Here is a 24232-nt window from a genome sequence, read left to right as displayed (position 1 = left end):
CACAAGCGGTTGGAGAACTAAGTCAACACAACCTTCAGAGGAGTGTCTGGAATTGCTTTGAGCTGGAGGAGGCTGCAGGCTTTCAGGGTAGAGATAGCCAGCCAGCTAAATAATACGTGGTCAGAAGCAGCTACATCGAGAGAATTGCAAGGAAGTGATCATCATCAGACATGCTGTTTTAGGCCTCCAGAATATACTTACACAGAGAGGTTCATGCAGACTGAACAGGGCTTCAGTAATGAAGCCAAGGGGTAGGACACGGTCTTGGCATTGCTAGCCAGCGTGGGGGAAAGCCCTGCCAGTCCCTGGTGCCGAAGCAATGGGTTGGGCAATGAGCTGAGCCCACCCCGCAGCTGACGCGCAGCACACACAGCGTTCGCCAGCAAGCTCCCGAGACAGGCTGAATGAGTTGTCGGTTGATACGTGAGGGAAATTACAGATGTTTTGATCAGTTAAAACTACTTTAAAATATATAAGCTACTCACAAAATTTGCAAGAGGAGTCTGTGAAAATTCAAGCTTCTGCTCTAAAAGATACAGGGGACCAGCAGCTGCTGCTGTCCAAACGAGAAGGTTTTCTGCCAGGGCCTTCTCCAGGGCAGCTCCCCGGACCTCGACACTTCCTCCCCATCCCCAGAAGTGTGTCACAGTCTTGATCTGACGGTGTCCACAGCAAAACACTGGGCCTCGTCTCTGAAACCTTCCTGAGTTTTCTTTCACACCTGAAAGCTGCCGGTTCAGGTGTGAATTACAGCAGCCCAGCTCTGCAACCGAGACTTTGCAGGGACGGAGCGCTGGAAAAGGACCAAGAAAGCCGGAACCCCAGATTGGACTAGGTGACCTCCAGCCATCCTCCTCCTCCTGAGCAACATTTTCCTGCAATTCTGTAATTCTCATCACCGTCTTACTCTGCCTTCTTTCAACATCACCACACTACCAAGAATTGGGGCCAGCACAGTACTTAATTCTGTGTAAGAGGTTGTTCTTTCCATAACGCCAATATGTCCTCCTGGGATCCTGATTCCCAGCATGACTGCTCCATTGTGATAGAAAGAGGAGATTTTATTTGGACAAATTTCAACTTTCAATATTGTAAATTGCAGAACGACTCACGACATCAGTTTAACAAAAACGTCCTTGCACTGTGCTTGCAAAAAAACCCGTTTTGTGCTTGCAAAAAAAATTAGGCACCCTGCCAACAAAGTGGCAACTTTTGCAGAATGATAGAATACAAAGTCTAATGGGAAGCTTTTAACTTTGAGAGCTGACTCGGAGAGAAATTTTCTGTTAAAATTACAACAAACACCTGCAGCCAAGGAGTAAGAAAAGTGTTTTCTTTCAGTTTATCAGCTGCTGGGCTTCTAATGTTTACAATGATGTGAACTATATTACAAAACTGTTGTACTAGTCCTGTTTAGTTCAATTAAACATTCCCCTAAAAATATGTTTTCTATATGATCAATCCATTAGGATTGCTGTGGGGTTTTTTTGGGGGGAGGGAGGCAGTATTTTTGCAGGCCAGGAAGATGTGTGTAGAAAACAACAGTACTGAAAACTGACTGGCTGCACACGGTCGGAGAAAATATGCTGTATGAAAGCAGCAAGGCTTGTCAGGGAGATGAAAGAGCCCTGGCTTGTGTTCGTATTCAGCCAGTTCGACAGTACAGCAAAAACCTCAAGGCAAACGGTTTCATTAAACATTAATTTGCGAAGCGCTTCAAAGTTAAGGTTGAGGCATGCTTCTGTATAATACATAGTATTATTCATCATCTAAAAAAGTTGTTTTGGATGCAATTAAGGAATAATCCTATGGCTCTCAGCAGTGATTCAATGGAATTCAGGGAGGTCTTGCATCATGTAACACAGACAAACATACAGCAGAGGAAGGGCTTGCAAGTCTCCCTTTTAATTTGGCAGATCTGAGGAAAAGAAGTTGTGTGGGGGTTTAAAGCGTGGCCTTTGATTCATTTGCTTTAGCATTTCAAGCTTATCAAAGTAGCTTAGCTCCTAGAAGACAGCTGGAAGTTGTTTACAGTCATTCATGGTGTGGTGAAAATTGGACAAATGGTAACCTCCTTCACAGCAAGACTAGGTGGAAAGTTTTGCATAGGATGGGCTACAATTCAGCCTTATTCTCCAGTTTCTTCCTCGCTCCTGAGCTGAAGCTGCTGCTGTTGCATTAAGTGCTCAGGAGCAGCAACGAGAACCTCTTTCCAAGAAAGTGCCCAGTGAGCAAGTGCCCAGTGAGCTGCGACCCCGGAGAGGACGGCAGCGTGGAAGCCAGCTCGCCGAAGCAGAGCACCTGTCCCCGTGTCCCCAGCACTCCTCCTGCCAAAGGTGCTGGCTGTGCGGCACAGTCTCTGCTGGCAACGTGGGGCAAAGCCTACCTGCAAGGCAGCTGGTACATCAGGATCAGCGGACAGGCGCTAAAACTCTCTGCACGTACCCTTTGGTTTGTATAGGTATACCTACCTTTCAGTGCCAGTGAATAAACATGGTTAATAGTGCAACATTAATTCAACCGTAAAGACGAAAAATGTTTAATCTGTGCTTTAAAACGTCCTTATTTTGTACAAGACTTGGGGCTATTCAGGGCAGTTATGATTTCACACACAAGCTGAATTCATGAAACATACAGGAAATCCAACCAGCCGGTTATTTTTTCTTGCAACTTTTGTGAAGTACTTTAGAAAGCACTTACAGATGTGTGTAAGAATACACTTTCCTCAAAAAAGAATGACCTTTACGTTACACTCTACTTGCTTACCAGTCTTCACTCAATGCAGCGTGCTATGCTGTACAGTTGCTCAATGCATGCTCATAACAAGAAGTCCTAAAAAGCACTATGATTTCAAGAACTGCTTTGTAGGCCTATCTCCTGTAACAGCTGTATTATTGACCATGTCCCCAGATTCCCCGCTGCAAAGCAACTATTTCAGAAGCTCATCTAGTTCCTTTACTAGGCGTCAACTACTGTGCACCACTGGAAGGGGAAAAAGAAGAGGAAAGATGTAGAAACTTGAATCATTTGATAAAAGAGTAGTAGTTACCATGAGTGGGGGCTCTCACTTACATTGGCGCAAGTGAAGATGAATTTGCCACCATATATTCTGTGGTATTGAAATTACAAATTAACTGCAGCAAGCCACCTTCGCTGACTCTACTAAAAACTGGCTGAGGTAGGAGAGCCCAGCAGCACCATACTAACACGCTCTAGAGCCAGCTCCGGTTTGGAAACTACTATTCACCTTTACAGGCAGGTTGTATCTGTGCGAGTAATAACTCAAAACGCACCAGAGACACCCAAACAGCTTTTCGAGAGCCAGCTTAATGCCGGCAAGCATGAAGCTAGGTGTAAGCCAATTTGGTGAAAAGCCATGCAAGTTCCTCTGCATTTCACTGTCCACTGAATTGCATGGTAACAAATTTTTGGTATCATCTAAGGTATACCGAAGAGTTACCTTCAATAACATGACAGTTTTCTTACCAGGAGCTTGCATGTCTAAGGAAACAGAGTGCCAGCAGCACTGGGTAGGGAGGGAAGGAAGGAAGAAAAACCTGAAGGATGTGGTAACAGACAACACAGAAAAATCTCAATCACAAAATAACTGAGCAAAGAATACAGTTTTTCTGTCAGCAGTTGGGATTTTGAGACCCAGGTGTTAATTTGCAACTCGCCAGTGTCTGTGCCCAGCATACTCTTTTACTGTTGGGAGTTGTGTGCCAGCCAGTCGCGACAGTGCGCCACCACCTATCGCTTCCCTCTAGATTAAAGCGTATGCAGCTGAAGCGAGCATGGAAGTGCCATACGCTGAACCCTGGCCACAGCAGACATTTGCTGTAAACCCCCTTCTTTGTAAAAGAACTTGTCTGCCTCTTGCGTTTTCCTTTTCACAGTACAGCTGAGGTGGGAAGGCATCTCCAGAGATGATCTAGTCCAACAGCCACCCCACCAGTCAGGTTTTGAAGGAGACTCCACAACCTTTCTGGGCAACCTGTTCCACTGTTTGACCACCCTCACCAGAAAAGGTTTTTCTGATGTTTAAATGGATTCTCTTGCATTTCAGTTTGTGCCCGTTGCCTCTCGGCCTGCCACTAAGCACCACTGAGAAGTCTGGCTGTTTTTACTCCCCCTCCATCATATATTTATACACATTGGTAAGATCCCTCCCGAGCCTTCTCTTCTCCAGGCTGAGCAGTCCCAGCTCTCTCAGCCTCTCCTCATACAACAGATGCTCCACTCCTCAATCATCATGGCCTTTTGCTGGACTAGCTCCAGTAGGTCTGTCTCTCTTGTACCAAGGAAGCCCAGGACTGGACCCAGCACTCCAGATCCCAGTAGAAAAGATCACCTCCCTTGACCTGCTAGCAACTCTTCCTAACGCAAGCTGGGAGCCTGCTGGTCGTCTTTGTAGGGTGGCTCATGGTCAGCCCATTACCCCTCAGTGCTTTTTCAAAACTTGCCTGCACACTAGCTTCCCCTTTCAAAAGAGGTCATGCTCAGCACCCAGGCTTTACGCAGATTGTGGAGGCTTCTTCCACACCGCGCCCTGCCTTCGCCCCGCTCCAAACCAGAGAGCTGGCAGGAGGCCCAGCCCAGCTCATGGTTCAGGACTGACTCAGCAGCAGGGGGAGGAAGCCAGCTTTCTAGGAGCCAGGAACAAGTTTAGCAAGTTCCCAGGACTATGAAAGAGGTATTTTTACAGTAAATGCTTTACTATAAAAGCTTTCATAAGACTTCCAAGAAGTTAGAAGTGGTAGATACAAAACTTTGTCCAGTTCTTACAATACAGGAAGCAATTTAGGAGGAGCGCGAAAGAGCGTGCCATCTGAAGTTCTCTACCTTCCCAGAGAGATGTAGCAGTACGAGTAAGGCTACATCTACCCAGCCAAACCTGCAGAAGCATTCATGTATCACCATAGCCTGTAGAAAGATTATAGTCTTTTATTGATTTCTTGTTTTACAGATTCAGATTTAACTTTCGATAATAAAGTTCAATAAATTGAATCCCTAATCATAAAAACTTGTTTTACACATTATGTACAGGTACCCAGAGACTACAGCCATACAGCATGTCACAGCTATACCACAGACCTTCACACAGAACAAGTCGGGGAGAGGCGCTAACTGCAATGACATACATTCAGAGATCAAGTTGTAGATACGCACAGTGCATTTGGCACAGCTCACTGAAGATTGCCCACACAGGGACAGTAAAATAATCCCAACTAAGTGATAAGGTGGATTAGTTCAACTACATTAATTCCAGGCAGAACACTTAATTCACAATTAAAGTAGCCATCAGAAGAGATTTGATTAAGTTGAATCAAATGCAGCTGAACTAATCATTTTAGTTTCATTAAGCATCCCTCTATAGACAAATCCTAGACCTTGAGATCTGCCTCCAATATAAAACAGGTCTTTTTAGCTGAGATATGCAGAAGTTTGAGGACTGAGGGGAGCTCAGGTATTAGAAATATTCTTTGGCAGTTTGAGACAAATATAAAAAATAGATTACTTTTGAGGACTAAACTAAGCTTTTCCCATTTTATATCTTTACTGCCAAGCACCAGAACTGCTTCAGTGACACAGTAACACTTACATATGGTAACTTAAACACAACCTTACATTTTAATGAAACAAAATTCATATTACAGATAAACTTCAATACTGAAGATACCCTCCAACAGGCTATCCGCTCCCCACAAAAAAGTTAAACTTAACATTCAGTGAGAAAACTTTCTATGGCAATGACAGAACCCAGGAAACATTGCACGACTGTTCATCTTCTCTGCAATACAGTAACTGGCAAACATCAGAGACCAGTCTGCAAAAGGCAGCCAACTGCACTCTGAGCATTCCAGCTCATATGGAATGTTATTTGATGTCAAAACCATAGTTAATTGATTAAACATCCCATTCTCTTTTATGAGATAAAGTAGACCACAGCTCTCTCATGTAACTGCAATCTGATCTTAGTATGACGAAAAACTGCAGCTAAGAGTTTATGCAATCTGCTTTATAACATTACATCAAGCTACAACAGTTACAACACACTGTTTCACAAAGAAGCAGACATTCATTTAAAATCTGGCAATTCCCTTTTAAAAGCAGGAGTTTTCCCTTCTAGCAAGATGCCTATCCTGAAGGGGATAAAGCCAGACTTGTTTTGAAGAGGGGGGGAAGGAAACACTTCCAGAATGAAGTATCCAACAGTTCTACAGCCTGCAGGGCAGAAGGCTGCAATATTTGTCTCCAGTAATCCAGCTCTAAAGATATTGCTTTGTCCAAATGCTGCTATGAAGACCTTCAATTTCAAATTACTTAGAACAATAGGAATGTAACTCAAATAGGACATTCCACGATGAAGACCATTTAGCTAATGCATCTATTTAGTTATCTCAGTTTTGAGATATTGTAGTGCAGCTTCATTTCATCTTCTTTCTTGTCTGCTGCAGACTCCCAAACTTCTAACGTGCAGTTCAGAACAAACCTAACAAAAGCAGATTCTCCTCCTGGGTACACGAGCACAAGCAGCAAGTCACATTAGCCACGGCAGTGGACCTAGTCCATTTTCAGATTTTTCAGCCAGTGATGCCAGAGCCTTAGCCAGCTTGTCACCTTAGGTGACAATTTTAGGGGGAGAATAGGCATAGCAATACATAGTACTGTTTATGCTTATTCCCTATGGAAAACTGACCTGATGCTAAGAAAAGTTTCACTCAGGAATATTTTGATTTTCCCCTCAAAAAAAAAAAAAAAAAAAAGAGGATGGATAGTGCTACACAGACTGCCTAGTCCACTTGCCATAGAAGCTTCCATTCCTTTTTATGGAATCTTCTCAGTATTTCTAGAACCCGATACCTACTGCTGGCTCAGTCATCACAGCCAAGTAGCAGTCTCTATTCTCATAGTTAACAGAAGCAATACTGACCCCTCTGAAATTCACATATTACATAGTAAATATATCTGAATATAAACCAGGTGATTAGCTCTGAAATGCCTGACCATGAAGAATTAAAAAGAAACAAGCTGACATTAGAGTTCTTCCTTGGATTTAAGGACCTTCAGGGCATGAACCCCTATTTACGTTGTCCTGTAGATTTCACAAGATTTAATTCTTGCATGTTCTTTTGGTCACTTGGACATGAAAGTAAGAGTAATTCAGCTTTGAGCAGCTTTGCTTGCAATAACTGTCTTTTTCATAATGAAAATCTGTGAATTTCCCCCTCCCCATAGATTCTCACGCATTCACACAGACTCTCTAGAAAGGTAAGACACTTTATTGAATTTGTTGATAAATTAAGAAAGGACTATGAACCAGACTTATGGGTCACAGGTGCTTGTAAACAGACATCAATTCCTTCACACAGAAAGCCTGACTCCATGTGCTCAGCCAGAAGTCACTTTCCCCAGCGTTGCTCACAGGCTGCATAGTGATGGAGGGCAGAGAAAAAGTCTTCATAGCTGATGTTCAGGTGGGAAGGCAAAGAACTGAGAAAGCAAGTGTGAAAAGTTAAAATAAGCTTTTATAGACACTGCACAATGGCCAGCCAGAAGTATCACTACTTAAAGCAAGCTATTGTCTGAGTAACCTTGTGAAGTTGTTCTCAACACTGTTATTGTCACTGAACTCTAGTAACTAAACTAGCTGTTAATATCTTGTCACCCTCTAAATCAAAGCCTACCCATTAGAGTACACAGGGCACTTCAAATCAGTGAGAAAGCTGGAGAAGCACAGAATGCCCAGACATTTAAGTGCCCTATAAATGCTCTCAGGCTTAAGAAATACAGCAACTATAGTCAGTTCAATTATTGTCAAAATTGCAAAGTAATCCAGAGGCATGATCATTGTACATTATCCTATTTCCCTTATATCCTTAGTTTCCCCTGATAGAAACCTGTAAGCCACTCAAAATCCACATAAGGAACACCAACAGAACTGGGATTGGACCACTGAGACTAGATGATGACAGACATTGTTCATTACTCCTGAACAGTAAAGCCTGCTGTTGCCTAGTTGTGGCTGAAGGAGCAACAGTGAATGTTTGACAGGTTTCATTTAACAATTTTTAAATACCCTCAAACCAATCTCCAGACACGTTTGTTTAGACAGATCTCCTCTTATGGCTATTTCCATAAAGTAAGTCACAGAAAGACTTGTTTAGTTAGGTATTATTCCAACCTGGTTTACAGTATTTATAGGCAACTCACATGATCTCTGTCAGTCTGATGTGCCACGGAAGGAATCCTAATGTGCTGTCCACAGGACCAAACTTCAAGACTAAATCAGGATCAGGAAATCCATTTGTACCTGTAAGAACAAGTTAAATTTTGTCAAATTCACCAGAAGATTTGTTTTAATTCTAAACCCTAAGGCATCTGCTTTTCCATTGAATGCATATTTTTTTTTTTTTAACTGAAGTGAAGCTCCTGAGGACAAGTTAACAATTAAAAGCCCAAGAGGACAGGCTGGTCTTGCACCACCTGAACAGGACCAACAGAGCAAAAGCTTAGGCAACCACTGCAGGCCCAGTTGGATTGTTATTTTTATGTCAGGTAGTTTTCAAATACTTGGTAAGGAAGTGATAGGAACATTACATTGCTTTGAGTAACAGCAAACCTTAACACTACTGTCTAAACTGACTTGTTCTAGTTTTGTCTGGGCAAACTTGATTTTAGTAGCGTAGAACATGCTGTACCCTGACCCATGCCTACTACAGTCCTAACTCAACTATGTGGAGTTGCAGTCAAGTAGAGTAAAAGGACTTCCACTGAAGAAGAACAAATTGCTATCACAGACCATCAAGAAAACAAGTTGTAAAAAAAATACCCTGTGAGATGAACTGTCTCTTTCTCAGTATGGAGCTAGACAGACAATTTTAAAAACAACTTTTACTATGGAATTTCAGATAAACTATTGCAGGTGACATCTTTCTGGTTAATGCATGAGGAAGAACAGGCCAATATATTTTTTTTCCTGTTACTAAGTGGACAGCATGACCCATCCCAGAGCAGGGCTAGATAACGCTGAAGGACTTCACTAAGTGCTCACACTCTTACTACCCACACTTTAAAACCCCAGACCCTGTCATTCCACTAGTCTAATCCCAACTCAGATGACATCGTTGTCTCTGCCCAGTCTCTGGAACAGGGCACACAAACAGCTGTTTGAAAAAAGCTACTAAACTTCACTCCCCGAAAAGCTGAGACCAAATACTACAGGTTGATGGCATAAGGAAGTCTCCTCAAGAAAAGAGAAGCTAATGAAATCTTTAGTAGCTTGCTGTCTTGCTCACCAATGAACGCATCCTACTGATCTCCCGAGGCTGAAAACAATCGGTGGCCAAACGACACTGTCTCCCTTCTGTACACTTCTGCCATGCCTAAGCTACTCCAGACTAAAACTGACAGACAGAAAACTTAGAATGAACAGTCTTAGTCCAGCTTTCCCTGCCAATTCTAGCAAGTTGATTAGGGCAACATGTGAAAACCAATATAGTACCCCAATGGGACCCAAGAAGGGCAGCTGTTCTTCATGCACCTACCTAGCTCATCTGAAAAGCACCCTAGCAGTCATAACTACTTTGTTATAATGCTGCAATTAGTCATCATTATTGCATGGTACTTCTTGTTACCCCTTCCATTATCCACTAATTCTACAAGTTAACTACGAGAGTGCTTACATTGCACAATGCCTGCCTTTAGCAGATAAAGAAGTTTAATACTGCCTATTTGCTCTGAACTTCAGATGTTACTTCTCAGTTCTTTTCTCACTTGCTTAAAAAAAAAACAAACCAGTCAAGAGCCTTTTACAAGTTTAAGTTTAGTTGTAGAGGAACTGAACTTTGGGAATAACAGAACAGGAAACTATGATCCTATCAGATTTCACTCCACCCAGGTTTTGAAACTGAAGCTGGAGATTTCAAAAAGTTCACATCCTCCCTCCCCACTGCATCATCACAATAATAATCCTTTTACTAGAGGTAAAGAAGATATTTTCCCAAGCATGTGCATTTCTAAGGAAGGATGAAGTATTTAGATAGGAGTGCCGTGTGCTACAGTCCAAATCTTATCTCAAAGTTAAGAAAAAAATTATATAGCAAAAGCTGCTTATGTGTTCAGAAGCTAGCATGTTAGTATGAAAGAGCTTTGCAGGGAAGCAGTGAATACTTAGAAGTGGGGACTCTGGAGGAAGCGGACAGCTTTACTCATCAGCTGATTCAGTAGCTGAGTACTCCTCAGCTGGCCAGTTCAGCGGCAGGATCTTCAACACTGCAATGGCTTTTCAAACAGGAAAAGACCTTCAGAGAGCCCAGTTAATGCTAACATTTCCTTCTGGTTCCTATCTGAAGGAAAATGAAAATGTACACTGTAGTATTACTGTCAGAACAGCCTATTCACAACACAGTACTGTGCTTTCCACTCTGCATCCATTTCTCTACCTAAACAGATCAACACTACAGATACTTTACATGTGGAAGCTCCCTCAGAGCTGCTAGAGTTACAGCACTCTTCAAGTATAGCACACACAACACAGAAGAATTTAGGAGCAGACTCAAAAAAAAAAAAAGGCCAAAAGACCTGAACACTCAACGGACAGGTATCGGGCAACATCCCTTCTAGGTCAGGAGTTCTGTGAGGGGAACATGAAGGAATTTGTAGAGCTGATAGCACTACCCTTCTCTTCTCCACATAGATTTTAGAGCACAACTTGAATAGCGTTAATTGATAGTCATGTTCTTTACTAGGAAGGCAGATGGCAAGTAAAGACAATATTATAATGCAGCTGGCACCTACTTTTCTGAAAACAAGCTGGTTAGCTGAGGCATTGCTCAGAAGAAAGTACTCTTACACTGAAGAAAACTCAAGCTGTAAGAATTAGAGCGTGACTAGATTAAGAAACAGAAAAGCCACATGACAAGCTAGAACCATACCATTTTAGGACTAGACTTCAATTACTGCATCCTAAATATGAACAGAAAGTTAAAACTACATTATCAGGTATTTAAATCAAAATGTGAAAAATCAGAAACTTACAGAAGTCACCATGAACACAAACCCTAAAAACATAGCTACTCAAGTACTGCTTTTCAGAATTCACTCTCAATTTAGATCAGTAACTCACAGGTGTTTATGTTCAATACCTTGCCATTAAGGATGCACAGAAACTAAATTTGCCTACAACCAAAACGAGTAGTTTCATAAGCAGCTGCTAAATAAGTCATGAAAGAGTAGTTCTTCACCTCCAACTATCCTGAACATTAAAACCAGGCAAATTAGTAAGCAGTACTAGTTATAGATACTATCCTTAGTTACTAGCTACATAGATTAAGCAGCCTGTTTTCAAAGTTTACAGTTCTGACAGATTGAAAGTCTAGGAGATTTCTTTTTCTGTGCTCAGCTAGCATGCATTACTTGAACAATAAATCTGCTCAGTTTTTAAGGCTATGCAGACTGGACCTACTACTCTTAACACATCCAGACACTGAAATGCATGGACAGAAGATCATGAACAAGTGTTTGAGACGCTCCAGTTAAACATCACTGGCCAAAATACATACATGGGTATCAATTGTCATCAGTTCTTCACAAAGTGAGTGACTGTTTTAGACACTCCATTCCTTTCCTTAAGTTGCCTTTGGGGTATAACAGGAGAGATGTCTAAATTATTTCTTCAGGTGCCTTATTAAACACGTTTAATAATTCCGTTACAGTGAGAAGCTATCATCCAGGATGCTGACAATAGGGACAGAATTCAGTTTGAAATTAAGATTAAAGTGTCAAACTGCCACTGTAGTCTGCAGAGCAATTCAGCTGACCACCCATGTAAAAAACCAAAAAAATCACTCTCTGAAGTCCAATTAATGGGACCCACACTACAATAATGTGCCTGCAGACATCCAAGTTCAAGTGTGCAATCTGAAACCTGAATCCTGCCAGGTTAATATGCATGGACCACCCAGGAAAGCTGAGCAAGTACTAAAACTCCATAGCACCACTGGGAAAGTGTAGGCTTGTTCTAAACTACTTCTCTCAGATGTGAGATTTTCACAGCTATTGCCCTTTTCACAGCTATTGCATGTAGCCATACACCTCAGTGCAGAGTCAGTAATCTGCATGAATTAGTAACGAAGATAACTAAGCTAGTGTGGGTTATACAGCAGCAAAAGATCAGCAAGTGCTCTACCATTTGCACTCCGGGTGGTAGTTAGGTAGCAGTAACAGCTTTAACTGCTGTAACCGATCTGGAAAAGACACTCTGCCCATAGGTTTGCAGCATGCTAACTTGCAAGAAGTTAACCTAAGTTATAATAGTCTAGTTTCAGCGGTACTTTTTTCAGAAAGTTCATCACAGAACATCCCACAGAGGCTGTAAACTCTGAAAAGCTCAGAGTCTCCAATTTAGCCCAAGGTTTCTTTTTTCTGCTTAAAGAAAAAGCTCAAAAGGGAGTAAGCCAGTATGAAATTTTTAGCAGAACCCTGAAAGCAATAATCATAACTTACCCTGATAGACTAAGCATCAAGATATGTTCTAAGCAATAAATATACTAGAAACCAAATCTGTTATGAATCGAGTACTCTTTCCCCTCCTCCCCACAGACCATGTCATACTTACTACTTAATAAGTTGTCTAGCACATTCACATCCAGGTCTGTGTATGTTCTTTGCTGCTGTGCTACCAACTGACAAAAGTTCTGAGCAGCTTTTACTATGTCTGCTTTCCCATCTTCCGGAGACAGCACCTTCAATGTAGATTGGCAATTTAAAACTGAAAGTACAAAACACAGTTTAAAAGCAACAGAAATACAGTTATTTTCAATATGCTTTAGATATTCACAGGATATGACTGAAAGTAACTTGTAGATTACTTCATATATTATACAGCTAGTCATAGATATACCTCATCCATCTCTTATAGAGGTGGGTAAGAATCTTCTGGATTTGCTGTATTACTGAAAAGCAAGTTCAAGGGAACTATTTTGAGGAGTCTTGTGAAAAGTGGTTTAATTAATGCCAGTCTTCCAGGGAATTTGCATTGGTTCTTATGCTGTCAGGCAAAGCAGTGATAGTAACTTGGGGGGTGGTAAGCAATGCAGAAAGGATTGGTAAAGGAAAAAACAGATCCAATTCCTACCCTAAAAGAGGAAGGTGTTTTAACAGCTACTGTGAACATTCATGTGACACAATGATTAAGCTAGGGCCCTCCCTGAATATGATCACAGGATCTTTCAGCAGCACTTCAAAATTGATGCAAGCATTACAATATTGATTTAAGATTGCTACAGAGAAGCCAGGAACCAGATAATAGTACCAGAATTCACCCATTAACCTGTAACTATGTCTGTGACTTAAGAGGACATTTCACAACAATCTTATTGTCTACACTATTGTAAGGTAAGAGTCTTCCGCACTGCATGACTTGCGTCATTGTCAGTTCTGGTAAGGTACCTAAGAGGTAGGCTTACCAAGGAAGCTGAAGGTTATAGATAGTGTACTAAACCCAGCTTGAAGTAACTGGGTAAATACTAGTGTGTGGACACATCAGACTGATACAGAACTTACAACAGTTGTAACTAGATACTTAAAAATAGCATTTCTTAAAACTGCAGAACCTGACTGCAAAGGATCACAGAATACAGTCAGAAGACTCACAAGAGCACCTAAAAACCTCAGTTAGTCTATCCAAAGCCACCACAATGAAAATAATTGTTCCTTGATATTGTTTGATTTGTGATATGTCCTATGTTAAAAAACATTTCTCTAACAGTATTCAAAAACGTCAGACATGTCTTTTTGCTTCTCGGAAGAAGTGAAAAATTGCAGTTTATTATTATAAACTGGATAGATGTCAGCTTCTTCAGTTCAAAGTATGAAGCACCTGGTCTGACTATGGAGTCTTCTAACTGAGAATGAAAAATTCTGAAGAGAACAGAAAACACCTCTGCTTTTCATAGTTTCCAGCACAAAAGGTTCCTGAGACTTAAATGTACCCTTTCAGCCAGCAAGTCTAAGCAGTCTTCCAGTTGTTCATTTGGTTTAGACTTAAATATCCTGATTTTGGTAAGTGCAGCTAAGTATGTTAGCGTTTAAGCCACTAACAGCCTGTCTACCCTGTTTTCTGCTGGTTATTTCAACTTCACAGGAATAAAGAGAAATAACATGAAACTTGTGTGTTTCCATGCAAATGCTAGCACCTTAGCCTAAGTTGCTTACAAGGCAAGTTTATGCTACAACATTGGACTTTATACAGGAAAACTGGCACAAAGGATGTCGCCACCCTATTAGCTCTTATAGAGGAAGCAAAACTCAGCCGACAGCATCTTAAACACAGCTAAATGTACTACAGCTTGTGAAGTGTAGTTTTTTCTTAAGTCTTTGAACTGTATGTAATACTGTTGTCTTAAAACATAAGGGTTTTTTATTATGAGACCTATTTAAATATTATGTAGGAGAGCTGTAAGTATTAGCCTATCCCTCTAAGGCAAAGGCTTGCTTTAGTAAGTACGTGCTTGTGATTTACTACATTTTGAACAGACTGCTAGCGTTTGTATTAGTCAGCATACCTAAATGAATACTTACAGCAGATATATTGAATAAGGATCATTAACCTTGAAACAGATTTCTTTTTTCCACTTCTACTACATGCAAAAGCTGCTATCACAGATTTTTTAATTTTTTTTTTTAAACTTACACCCTTTACCTTCCTAGTGTCATAATACATTGCCATGACAACCAGCAGTTTTGCTCTTTCCCTTCTTCCTCCCAACTTATACCACAGAGTTTGGAAAGATACAAGTGCATGCATTGTTAACTTGACATCAGTTCCCTTACAGTAACTCCAGTGCTTTTTCAACACTCTCAGCAAAAGAATTCATCTCACTGAAACAGTGACGAGTTGAGTTACACTAATACATCAAAGGGGTCATGGCACAACAGTCAGGCTAAAAAGAAGATCAGAATACCCAGTAACGATCACTATGGGAAGGAGAGAGCAACGCATCACTATTAGTTAAGAACAAATAAGCACAACGAAAGTTTACTACTAGCCCAGGAAGGTTGCGTGTGGTCTGATAATCAGTGCTTAATGAAGGAAAAGGTCACTGTACACAGCAATGTGTTTAAGTAAAAGCAGAGTTATGATTTATATACAGCTATTTAGAGTCATACCAATCCTCCCTCGCAATTCATCTTACCTTGATCAGCTTTGTCTTGATTTGCAAATTCCACGGTGTACTTGGAGCAATCTAGTCCTAAGAGTTCTTGCTGCTGTTTTAAAATTTCATCCATCAATCTTGAATTATTCCTCTTGAAAATACCTTTAAAAAAGGTTGCATTGTCAGCCAACTCCTATAAAGAGTGCTACAAAACAAATCTGACACTAGGCAGGAAGAAAAAAGAATCAGGTAGTCAGTACTGGTTTCAAACTGGAGTTCACAAGTATGATAAGAATCCAAAGCAAATACTACTGCACATGACTAATTTCAGTGACCTTGGAAAGACAACTCATGTGCTTTTGTTCCTCTTTCACTCACCCTGGTTTAAGTAGCAAGCTGCAATTGCATAAGGGATAGTTTAAGACTTACTTCATTACATCCTTAGTATGCTAGCAATAGTTCAAGATAGCAACACCCTACCAGCACAGGACCACCAAGTCAGTTTAACACCAAGTTTCTTTAATGCCCATGCTGCTGCATATTTGCAGCTTAAGTCTGCTACCACTTACTGCCACACTGTTAAGGCGGCCGGCTAACAAAGCAAGTCACCACCATGGAAGAGCCAGAAGACTGAAACAGCGCATCAGGCCACAGTAACTCTCCACTCTTATGCCATGGCCAATGCCATGGATTTCCTAATAAGAGGATTTCACAAGCTGTATATTCCAAGGAGTTAATGCAGTCCCCAAGGCCTTTTTATACTTACATGTTTATGGTAGGCACATTTTGAGTGCAGGAGATTACAAAAAACTTGCTTAACCAAACATACTAAAATAAATTCTAGCTCTTAATTAGAAATAGTTGTGTTGTGTCTCTTAAATCAACAGTAAAAATTAAGTGTTACAGCTTAAATATTTATAATGCAAAAGTGTGGCTAGGCATATTTACTTAGAAACTGATAACACTTTTATCACATTGTATTCAGGGGTTGTTACTAAGAGCCTAAGTTTCATTCAAAAATCCTATGTCAAGCACTTCTGTTGACCAGTCTAAAAATGCCCACACAATAATCTTACAAGAAACACTAAACTTGTATACAATTTTATCATCAGGCTTATGATTCATCACCTCAACCTGATTCTGGGATTAGAAACTGCTATAAACAGCAGTTTCCACATCAGTAGTGGTCAAACAGTGTATAAGCATTGGGTTAAGACCATAATACATTAGGAGTTAGTTTGCAACATGAAGTGATATGACGCATTTAATATGCCCTAGCGAGTTAGTATTTTTATACAGATTTCATTAGAGGTTTTAATAAGTGGTTTTCCTCCCATCCTGGATACTTCCTGCAAAAAAGAAAAATTTACTTCATTTCACAAGTGTTAGTGATGCTTATAACTGATTTCACATGTTGAAAGACAAACAAATCTCAGTAAGGTAGCAACCTTGATAGAAAAAAGTGTTAGAATTATTTCACTAATTCTAAACTACAGTTAAATTGTTACACTTTGTGCTTGTGCTTACTAGTGTATATTCACACACATCAGAATTTGAGAATGCTGCTTTGAATAATGCTGTTCAATACAACTCTGCTTGGATAAGTCTGTTTTGTGCTACAGTTAGCACTGATTGTCTTCCTCACACTTAAGGTGCTTTTTAAAGCAGCAGAATCTGGTAAAACAGAGTCAGCTCTTCCTTACAAGGGAACACCTTAACCAAAGTTAAGCCTAGGAAAGAATAGATTTCCACAGCACTTCAGTTATTTGCTTTTTCTCAACTCCCCTCCAGTGCCAACAAGGGAAGAGTCATAAGGTAACATGTCTGCTTCAAGCATCAAACTATTAACAGTTTGAGAAACATCAAATCATAACCCACTTCAAATAAAGTACATACAAGAAACTGTTTTAACACCTGAACAACTTCTGCCTACATCCTCGTGTTGGATCATCCTGGTTGCAGTTTAATGGAGGAAAGTAGGATTTGAGTTATTACACTGGACCTCACAGGATACAGAGAGCTAGAAAAATGTATTAGGCTTGTCTATTCCAAGAGTCTAGAAAAAATATAATCCAAGTTTGAAAGTGGCTGAAGTCACTTAAGTTTCATCCACATTAAAGCCACTTAAGCTAGTGAGCACTAACCAAACAAGAAGAATTCAAGTTAGAACTTATAACCTCGTAGGTGACCACTCCTCCACATTTCTTTTTGGAGGGACATTCTGTACCAGGAGAACAAGCGCTCATGAGCAATCAAGAGAAGAGATACTACTTTCATATTACCCATACTACAAGGAGATTATCTTCTACAGATTAGTATTAGCCTTTTTAATAAGTGTGGTCTGAGGACCCCTGCCAACTCAACACCAAAACGCAATTGTTGAATTTGAAGTTTCACATGGGTGAAGACCCACAGCAGATGCCATGTGATATTGGTATCTCACAAAAAGTGTACCGGTGACACAAAACCAGAACATATTTATCTCCGCCAGTGAAGTGAACATACTGAACACACAGAAAGCTTCATGGATTGATCAGATGTGCTAAACTACCAAGTAATTTGGAAGAGACTAAAACCCTACATTTGGGGCTAATCAAATAACTCCTTTTGCTTACTGCAGTACTCTACCCTTCCAAAGAATTTCTAAGAGAAAATTAGTCAGAAGTAAAGCAGCTCACTGGAAAGTTAAACCCAGGATGACAAAACCCAAGTTCTCAATACAGTCATACTATGAGCTTTAAGAAGCCTTCAACCTGAAGCATCTATTCAGGAGCCCAAAGTACTCAAATGCCAAAATTCAGCAAGCTCCCAAAAAGCGCTCTAGACTCGTCCCAAACTATTTCAGGAAAGCTTCACATGGACAGAAGTAACACTCAAGCAAGCTCTCTTGCGTGGCAAAGTAACTTTGACAGAAGAAAGTTAAAGTGTATAACACTGGTCAAAGGCTTCTGCTCCCCAGAAGATATTTTAACTGCTATTATATAATTGTATAATCACTGCCTTCTGACTGTGAGAAGGCTGCATTATTTCCTCAGAGATAAGGTCTTAACTAGCATGGCTAGATTTCTATCAAGTAATAGGATTGGCAACACAGAAGTCCACAGAAATAAATCCTTGATCAAAAAACTGAAGTTTCAGTCAATCTGATTTAATAACCGAGGTGCACACAGTGGCATTAAGTTTATTATGGCTTTGTTCTGCTGCATATCAATGAAAATTGGGAGAATGAAAAGGGCGCCTAAACACCAGAGGCAGTAAAAGCATGCCACCTTAGGCCTCCAAGCCTGCTGGGGCAGGGGGGGAAATCTCAGTTTTGAGCACTGCAACTCATAGCACCATATACGTATTACAGTACAAGACAGTTGCTTACATTATGGTCCTCTTGCATTCTGCAAAGACCTTTTTACCCCAGTCTTCTGGCATACTGATCTTCATGGATTCAGAGAAGACAGCCGAGTATTTGATCATGTTCCACACGTACTATCCAATATATTTGTAACATATTGGGCTCTGTAATTGCCCATGAGCCAAGTTGCCCTTAGAGTTACCGGTGCAGCTGCTGTAACACACTAGTGTCAGCTGGGATGCAGCTATTTATTTTGACACCGAAGGATACAGAAACAACCTTCTAATCTAATTTTTTGAAAATATAGAAATTCACTACTACAAACAAATAAACAGCTTATCTGGCACTTCTTTAAAGAACATCACGCTTCTCTCTCTTCCTATAGAAGGGGCAATTGAGGACACACTTTTAATTTAAGCCTTCTACAGAAAACTGACACAGTATTTTTCCAGAAAACGCAACTATGGAAGACCACTCTTGTAATCAGTTTCCTGTTGCAATGAGAAGTATCTCAGTACTACAAATACGCAATGAAGGAAAAGGAAACAAATTAAAGTATACCCCACTACATCTAACACAGATTCAGAGCACTTGTCATTGTGTTTCCTTCTTTATCACGGCCAGCATCAGTGAGGACAACATATCTTTGATAAGTCAATAGCTGGTACAATTGCATGAACACAGAACTTTACTGAAGAAGCTCAGCAGACCAAAAGTAAGTCTCATCACCTGAGAAGATGAAAACAAGTGCACAGCATAATTAAGGTTCACCTTCGGCTACTGATAAAAGCAAGCTGTACCTGACTTTATTCACCTTCACTATACTAACATTACTGCTGAGGGTTACAGACATCACTATTATTCAGAACCAGATTTAGCAACAACTACAACTTCCTACTTAACGACAAGTCTATCTGGAAATGATGTATGCTCAATCCAGACACCATAAGGAGCTTAGCACCAAAAGAAACATATTTGCTATTACCAGAAGTAAGCATATACTCAAGCCATATGAATGCCTACTTGCTGAGGGTTCCAGACATCACTATTATTCAGAACCAGATTTAGCAACAACTACAACATCCTACTTAACGACAAGCCTATCTGGAAATGCTGTATGCTCAATCCAGACACCATAAGGAGCTTAGCACCAAAAGAAAGGCAATATATCTGCTATTACCAGAAGTAAGCATATACTCAAGCCATATGAATGACTACTTGCTCACTCTCTGAAACCAGTTTAAAAGGCTCAGCTGACAAGATGCTATGCAAAAAGCAGTTGTGGCTGCTATCCCAGAAAACCCATTGAAATCCGTGAAGTACATGCATGTGCAGGCTATTCTTATCAAATCTGAAAGTTTGGCAAAAGCCACTGATTTAAAACATTTTAGTTACTCTGCATTAAGTCTTGCCTTCTTCAATTATGTTCCAACAAACTGGAATTCAAGATGGCAATTAAACCAGCATATTCTGGTATCAAAGGACTAACAGAAGAATGAACTACTGAAAAGCGTTATGTCTTTATACTAAAATCATGAGATCATAGCCATATTTTCAGATTTCAAAGGTGTTAACAAAACCTCTTGACATACAACTTTAGCATGAATGTAACAATCCATGGAAACAGCAGCAAATAATCTCCAAGATTTTTTTTTCTTAACTGCTATCAAAGACAGTTGTCCTGCAAGGTTATTTCAGCTACACTGCTCTTCAGAGGATATAACCTTGTCATTTCTGGCCATCCTATTTACAGTCTTGTAATAGTCAGTCTTAGATCTGACTGGATCTCAACACGTGTGCTGGAGAAGCAGAAGTAGCTTCCTCACCATGAAGGCATCAGATGCTATAACAGTGCTGGCTCCTCCCTGTCAGACAGGACCTCAGTGACAGTGGCTACCTAAGCATTGGCTGGTGCCTTCTCCCTCCTCAGTGTTGAATGGTTGCACGGTGAGCAATCTGAAAACCAAGACCATCAAGAAACTCTCAGCTGGATCTGTTCCTCAATTCAGTTCTCATATATATAATTTGTGCAGCACAATGCAGGGATCTAAAAAGGAACTAAGCATACACATATAACTTATTGGGCAGTACTGCAAATAGCTTATTTGAGGTTTGACAGAAATTAGAGATCCTGTACAATAAAATGTCTCTCTTCAGGCTATGAGGGAAACTCTCACTCTTCTTTGGTACCAATGTTTGCTCTGCAGCATTTAACCAGGTTGAATGCTTTCCAAATTGAGAGAAAAAAAAATCAACACATAAATGGCTTTTCAGAAGGTGCTGACTATTTTCTGTGTCCTCGAGATGTTATGCAAATATTTTGTTCCATTCCTTGACTTCCAAAGGAGGAAGTATTCTCCTACTGAAACACAACATAACCAAGTTCCACAACAGCCCTGCACAGATGGCCAGTTTAAACTGCTAAGTGACTGGTATTAAGCCTAGTTTCTTAAAAAGATCTCAGAGAATTGTTAAAGTCAAGCCATTTGAGTCTTATATCGCATACAAAGGACCAGACACGAAACAGAACTATTAACGGCAGTGGTTTAAAAAAAAAAAACCTAAAAAAAAAATCACAAATGCCTACGCTCAGGGAAAGGCCTGCATACCTCAGATGCTTTTGCACACTTAACAATAGATTGCACCTACTTAGATGGGATGCACTGTTGAGTTTTTTTACCCGAAAAGCACCTGGAAGACAACTATTACAGACTGTACCTCTACCCTGGCATAAATCTACAGAGTTAATCTAATTTGCGCGACATCTCTAGACAGCCATCAGAAGTGGCTCAAAACAACAGTTAAACACTGGTCTCCCACAGTCTCACCATTAACAGCAAGAGCACAGGGATCTTTAGCATGAAGCTTTCTCCTCTGGAGAGGACTGAATCAGAACACAGTCCATCTCATGTATTATTAGCCCTTCTGAGTTGATAGCTTGTCTAGTTTCAGTTAGAGATCATCTCTAAATAGCTGGGTAGAAAGCTTCATCTAAGAATATCTTGAATATCGCTGGTTTCATCTCCTCAGTAGGAAGGGACAGGTATGAGGAAGACAGATTTGTTCCATGATCTAGGCTTATCTTTAAGATACTCAGTGACGTGGAACCAATGTATCTGCAAGAGCGAGTGTTCAACACCTGACACCCAGTAATGAATAAAATCACATAGTGGACATGAAAAAACACCAAATTTTTCACAAGCACTGGCTTAGACTTAACTCAAACGTCAAGTAGCACCCATCCTTATACCAAATGCAGACCACGTAATTGAATTTTACCATACAGACAGCGCACAGGACACACATGTTTATGTTTAACTACCTTTCTGTCCTGTCTCTTCACATGAGAAAGAATACATGAAAATAGACAGCTACTCATTCATCCACTTCTGGAAGTTCAGACATAGCTCAAACAGAGCTCGTTAAGAGCAGGTAGCCTAAAGCTCTTCTCTGCTAACAGCCCCTACCCTACATGGTCATGGCTCTCAGAGTTCCTGTCAGCCCGGGGTAGGGACAAGGCTCTAGAAAGGCCCCACCATCTGCCTCCTCCAGCGAGCGGGCAGGATCAGGCCACCCCGCAACAGGAGCTGGGGCAGGAGGGCACTTGGGCATTCCCCAGGCTTACCAGGGGCAGGAGCGCCGCAGAGGCCAAGCAGCTCCAGGGGACGGGAAAGGAGCTGCCAACAGGGAGGCTGGAACCCGGCTCGGGAAGACCCCTTGGTTCCACGCCGGAGGCGCAGCGGGCCCGGGCGGCGCCTGCCTGCCAGGAGGCGCTCCCCAGGGCGGCCACCGCCCGGGCCAGCACTCGGGGCACCTCTGCGGTCCGACCCCCCCGCCGCAGCCCCGCTCACCATTGTGGTCGTAGACGCTGACATAGGAGATGCCCACCGCCATGCACCACACCACCAGGCTGGCCATGTCCGCGTAGCTCGGCTCCTCCTCGGTCACCACCAGCCCCATGTGCACCGGCAGCTTCTGCAGGGCCCGCCCGTCCGAGCGCCACCGCTGCCGGCCCTGCGCCGCGCCCCCGGGCCGCCGCCGCCGCGCCGCGCCCGCCTTGCGGAAGGCGAACGCCCCGGCGGCGGGCGCCAGGAGGGCGCAGGAGGCGGCGGCGGAGGCGGCGCGGCGCCAGAGCCAGGCACGGGGCCCGGCGGCGGCGCGGCCGCGCAGGCAGGCGAGCAGCGCGCGCTGCAGGCAGAGCAGGGCGCGCAGCAGGGCGTGCAGCGCGCGCCACGCCAGCCCGCCCGCCCCGCTCATGGGGGGCGCGCGGCGCGGGGCGGCGGCGCCGCCGCCGCCAACCGATAGGAGCGCGCGGGGCAGCGGCGCGGGGGAGGGGAGGGAAGGGGTTGCCTCAGCCGCAGAGCGCCGCCCGCCTCGCCGCCGCCATCCCCTCACTGAGTCCGCGTCCCCCTCCCGGCAACCGCCGCCAGCGCAGCCATCTTCCTGCCGCCCCACCTGATCTTTCACCTCTCACCCCGCCACATGCAAGGCGCCCGTTGGCCGCCAGGCGGGGTGTCGTCACTTCCGTCCGCGGAGAGCGAATGACGTGGCCCTGAGGGCAGGGATAGGGCGGGGCGAGGCGGGGTGGGGAGGCTGGGAACGGCCCGCGGCGGAAGAGGGGCGAGCCCCGCCCCTCGGGAGGGGCGGGCTCTCGGGGCGGGGCCGCGCCCCCTGGTGGCCATTGCTGGCGGCGACCCCGCCTGTGGCGGCGGCCCCGCCTGTGGCGGCGGCGAGGCGTCTGGAATCTCTCCCGGCCTCCGCTTAGCGTCCGGCCCTCCGGCGCTCCCTCCGGCCGGGCGGCAGGGCTGCCCAGCCCCACGGCTGTTTGAGGGGCTCGCCTTAAGAGCCTCTCTGCGTCCACCCCGCGCCCTAGCTCTTCGCGGCGCCCGAAGCGCCTCGCTGGTGCTGGCGATTGAAACGGGGGGCACGCTGAGCGGGCAGAGGCCGCCGGGCCTCGCGGGGGTCTTTGTTAAGTGGTTTGTGTCCCCCTCGAAGCAGGCTGCAGGCACAGCGCGGGCATGGGACACGCACGCCCGCTGAGCGTGGCCCCGCCGAGGCCCGGCCTCCGGGGTCTCGCACAAACCCTGCGGCTCCTGGGGCTGTGACGGCCCGCAGGCCTGAAGGGACAAATCGCACTGCAGGCAAAAGACGGAGCAAGAGCTAACAAGCCAGCCCTGTGCCGTCAGATGGACGGCTGGGCTGAGATGACACGGAGAAATATTTGAGGTACTCTCTTAAAAGAATCCGCCAATATAAAACGGAATGAAAAATGCTGTGGCATGAAAATACTTTGCTTGCTCAGAAAATAACTACTTCCCAGACTTCTAATACATTAGCCGACATTAGCCAACAAAAGAAACACAGTCAAACTGCTAGGAAGGCTTGTGCTGTTCCATAAATACTTAAATCTTTAGCTACCAAAAATTTGGGTGGCTGATGATATGTTAAAAAGTTAAAATGTAAAGAAAAATGAACTTGCATCTTTCTGTTCCAGTTGTATAGCTTAAATGCGCTGGGTGCCTAAGAAACCCAAGTGTCAATTGCATTTGCGTAGGCGACATAACCAAATAGCTGCACTCTGACACCTGACAAAACAGCCTCTGTGAATGTGAGTGATTACTGTTACTGAATGCCAACAGAAGATAAAGAATAACAGAAACTGTTTGCTTTGAAAAGTAATTAGCTGGTGTTATTACTCCTCAGTTATCAGTTGAGATTTATGAACTGC

General features: G+C 42.9%; 1 protein-coding gene across 1 annotated transcript; it reads right to left on the bottom strand.

The window, feature by feature from the left end:
• Positions 1-7263: 7263 nt before the first annotated feature.
• NUS1 (NUS1 dehydrodolichyl diphosphate synthase subunit) lies at positions 7264-22761 on the bottom strand. Its single transcript, XM_075145732.1, has 5 exons — positions 22356-22761; positions 15198-15320; positions 12620-12772; positions 8215-8314; positions 7264-7494 (listed from the first exon to the last, which is right to left on the bottom strand). Exons 1-5 carry the CDS (start codon positions 22759-22761, stop codon positions 7404-7406), a joined length of 873 nt encoding a protein of 290 aa, XP_075001833.1. The 3' UTR covers positions 7264-7403.
• Positions 22762-24232: the final 1471 nt, after the last annotated feature.

This window comes from Calonectris borealis, chromosome 3 (genome assembly GCF_964195595.1).
Source record: "Calonectris borealis chromosome 3, bCalBor7.hap1.2, whole genome shotgun sequence".
Taxonomy (NCBI): Eukaryota; Metazoa; Chordata; class Aves; order Procellariiformes; family Procellariidae; genus Calonectris; species Calonectris borealis.
The sequence above is the reverse complement of the archived record's forward strand: the minus strand, read 5'-3'. Positions and strand labels throughout refer to the sequence as shown.

Coding starts and splice junctions, on each gene's coding strand:
- NUS1 (XM_075145732.1), bottom strand. CDS start 22,761: ATGAGCGGGGCGGGCGGGCTGGCGTGGCGCGCGCTGCACGCCCTGCTG. Junction 12,773..15,197: donor TCAAGACAAAGCTGATCAAG/GTAAGATGAATT, acceptor TTGTACTTTCAG/TTTTAAATTGCCAATCTACA. Junction 7,495..8,214: donor ATCAGACTGACAGAGATCAT/GTGAGTTGCCTA, acceptor TTGCTTTCTCAG/TTCTTTGCCTTCCCACCTGA.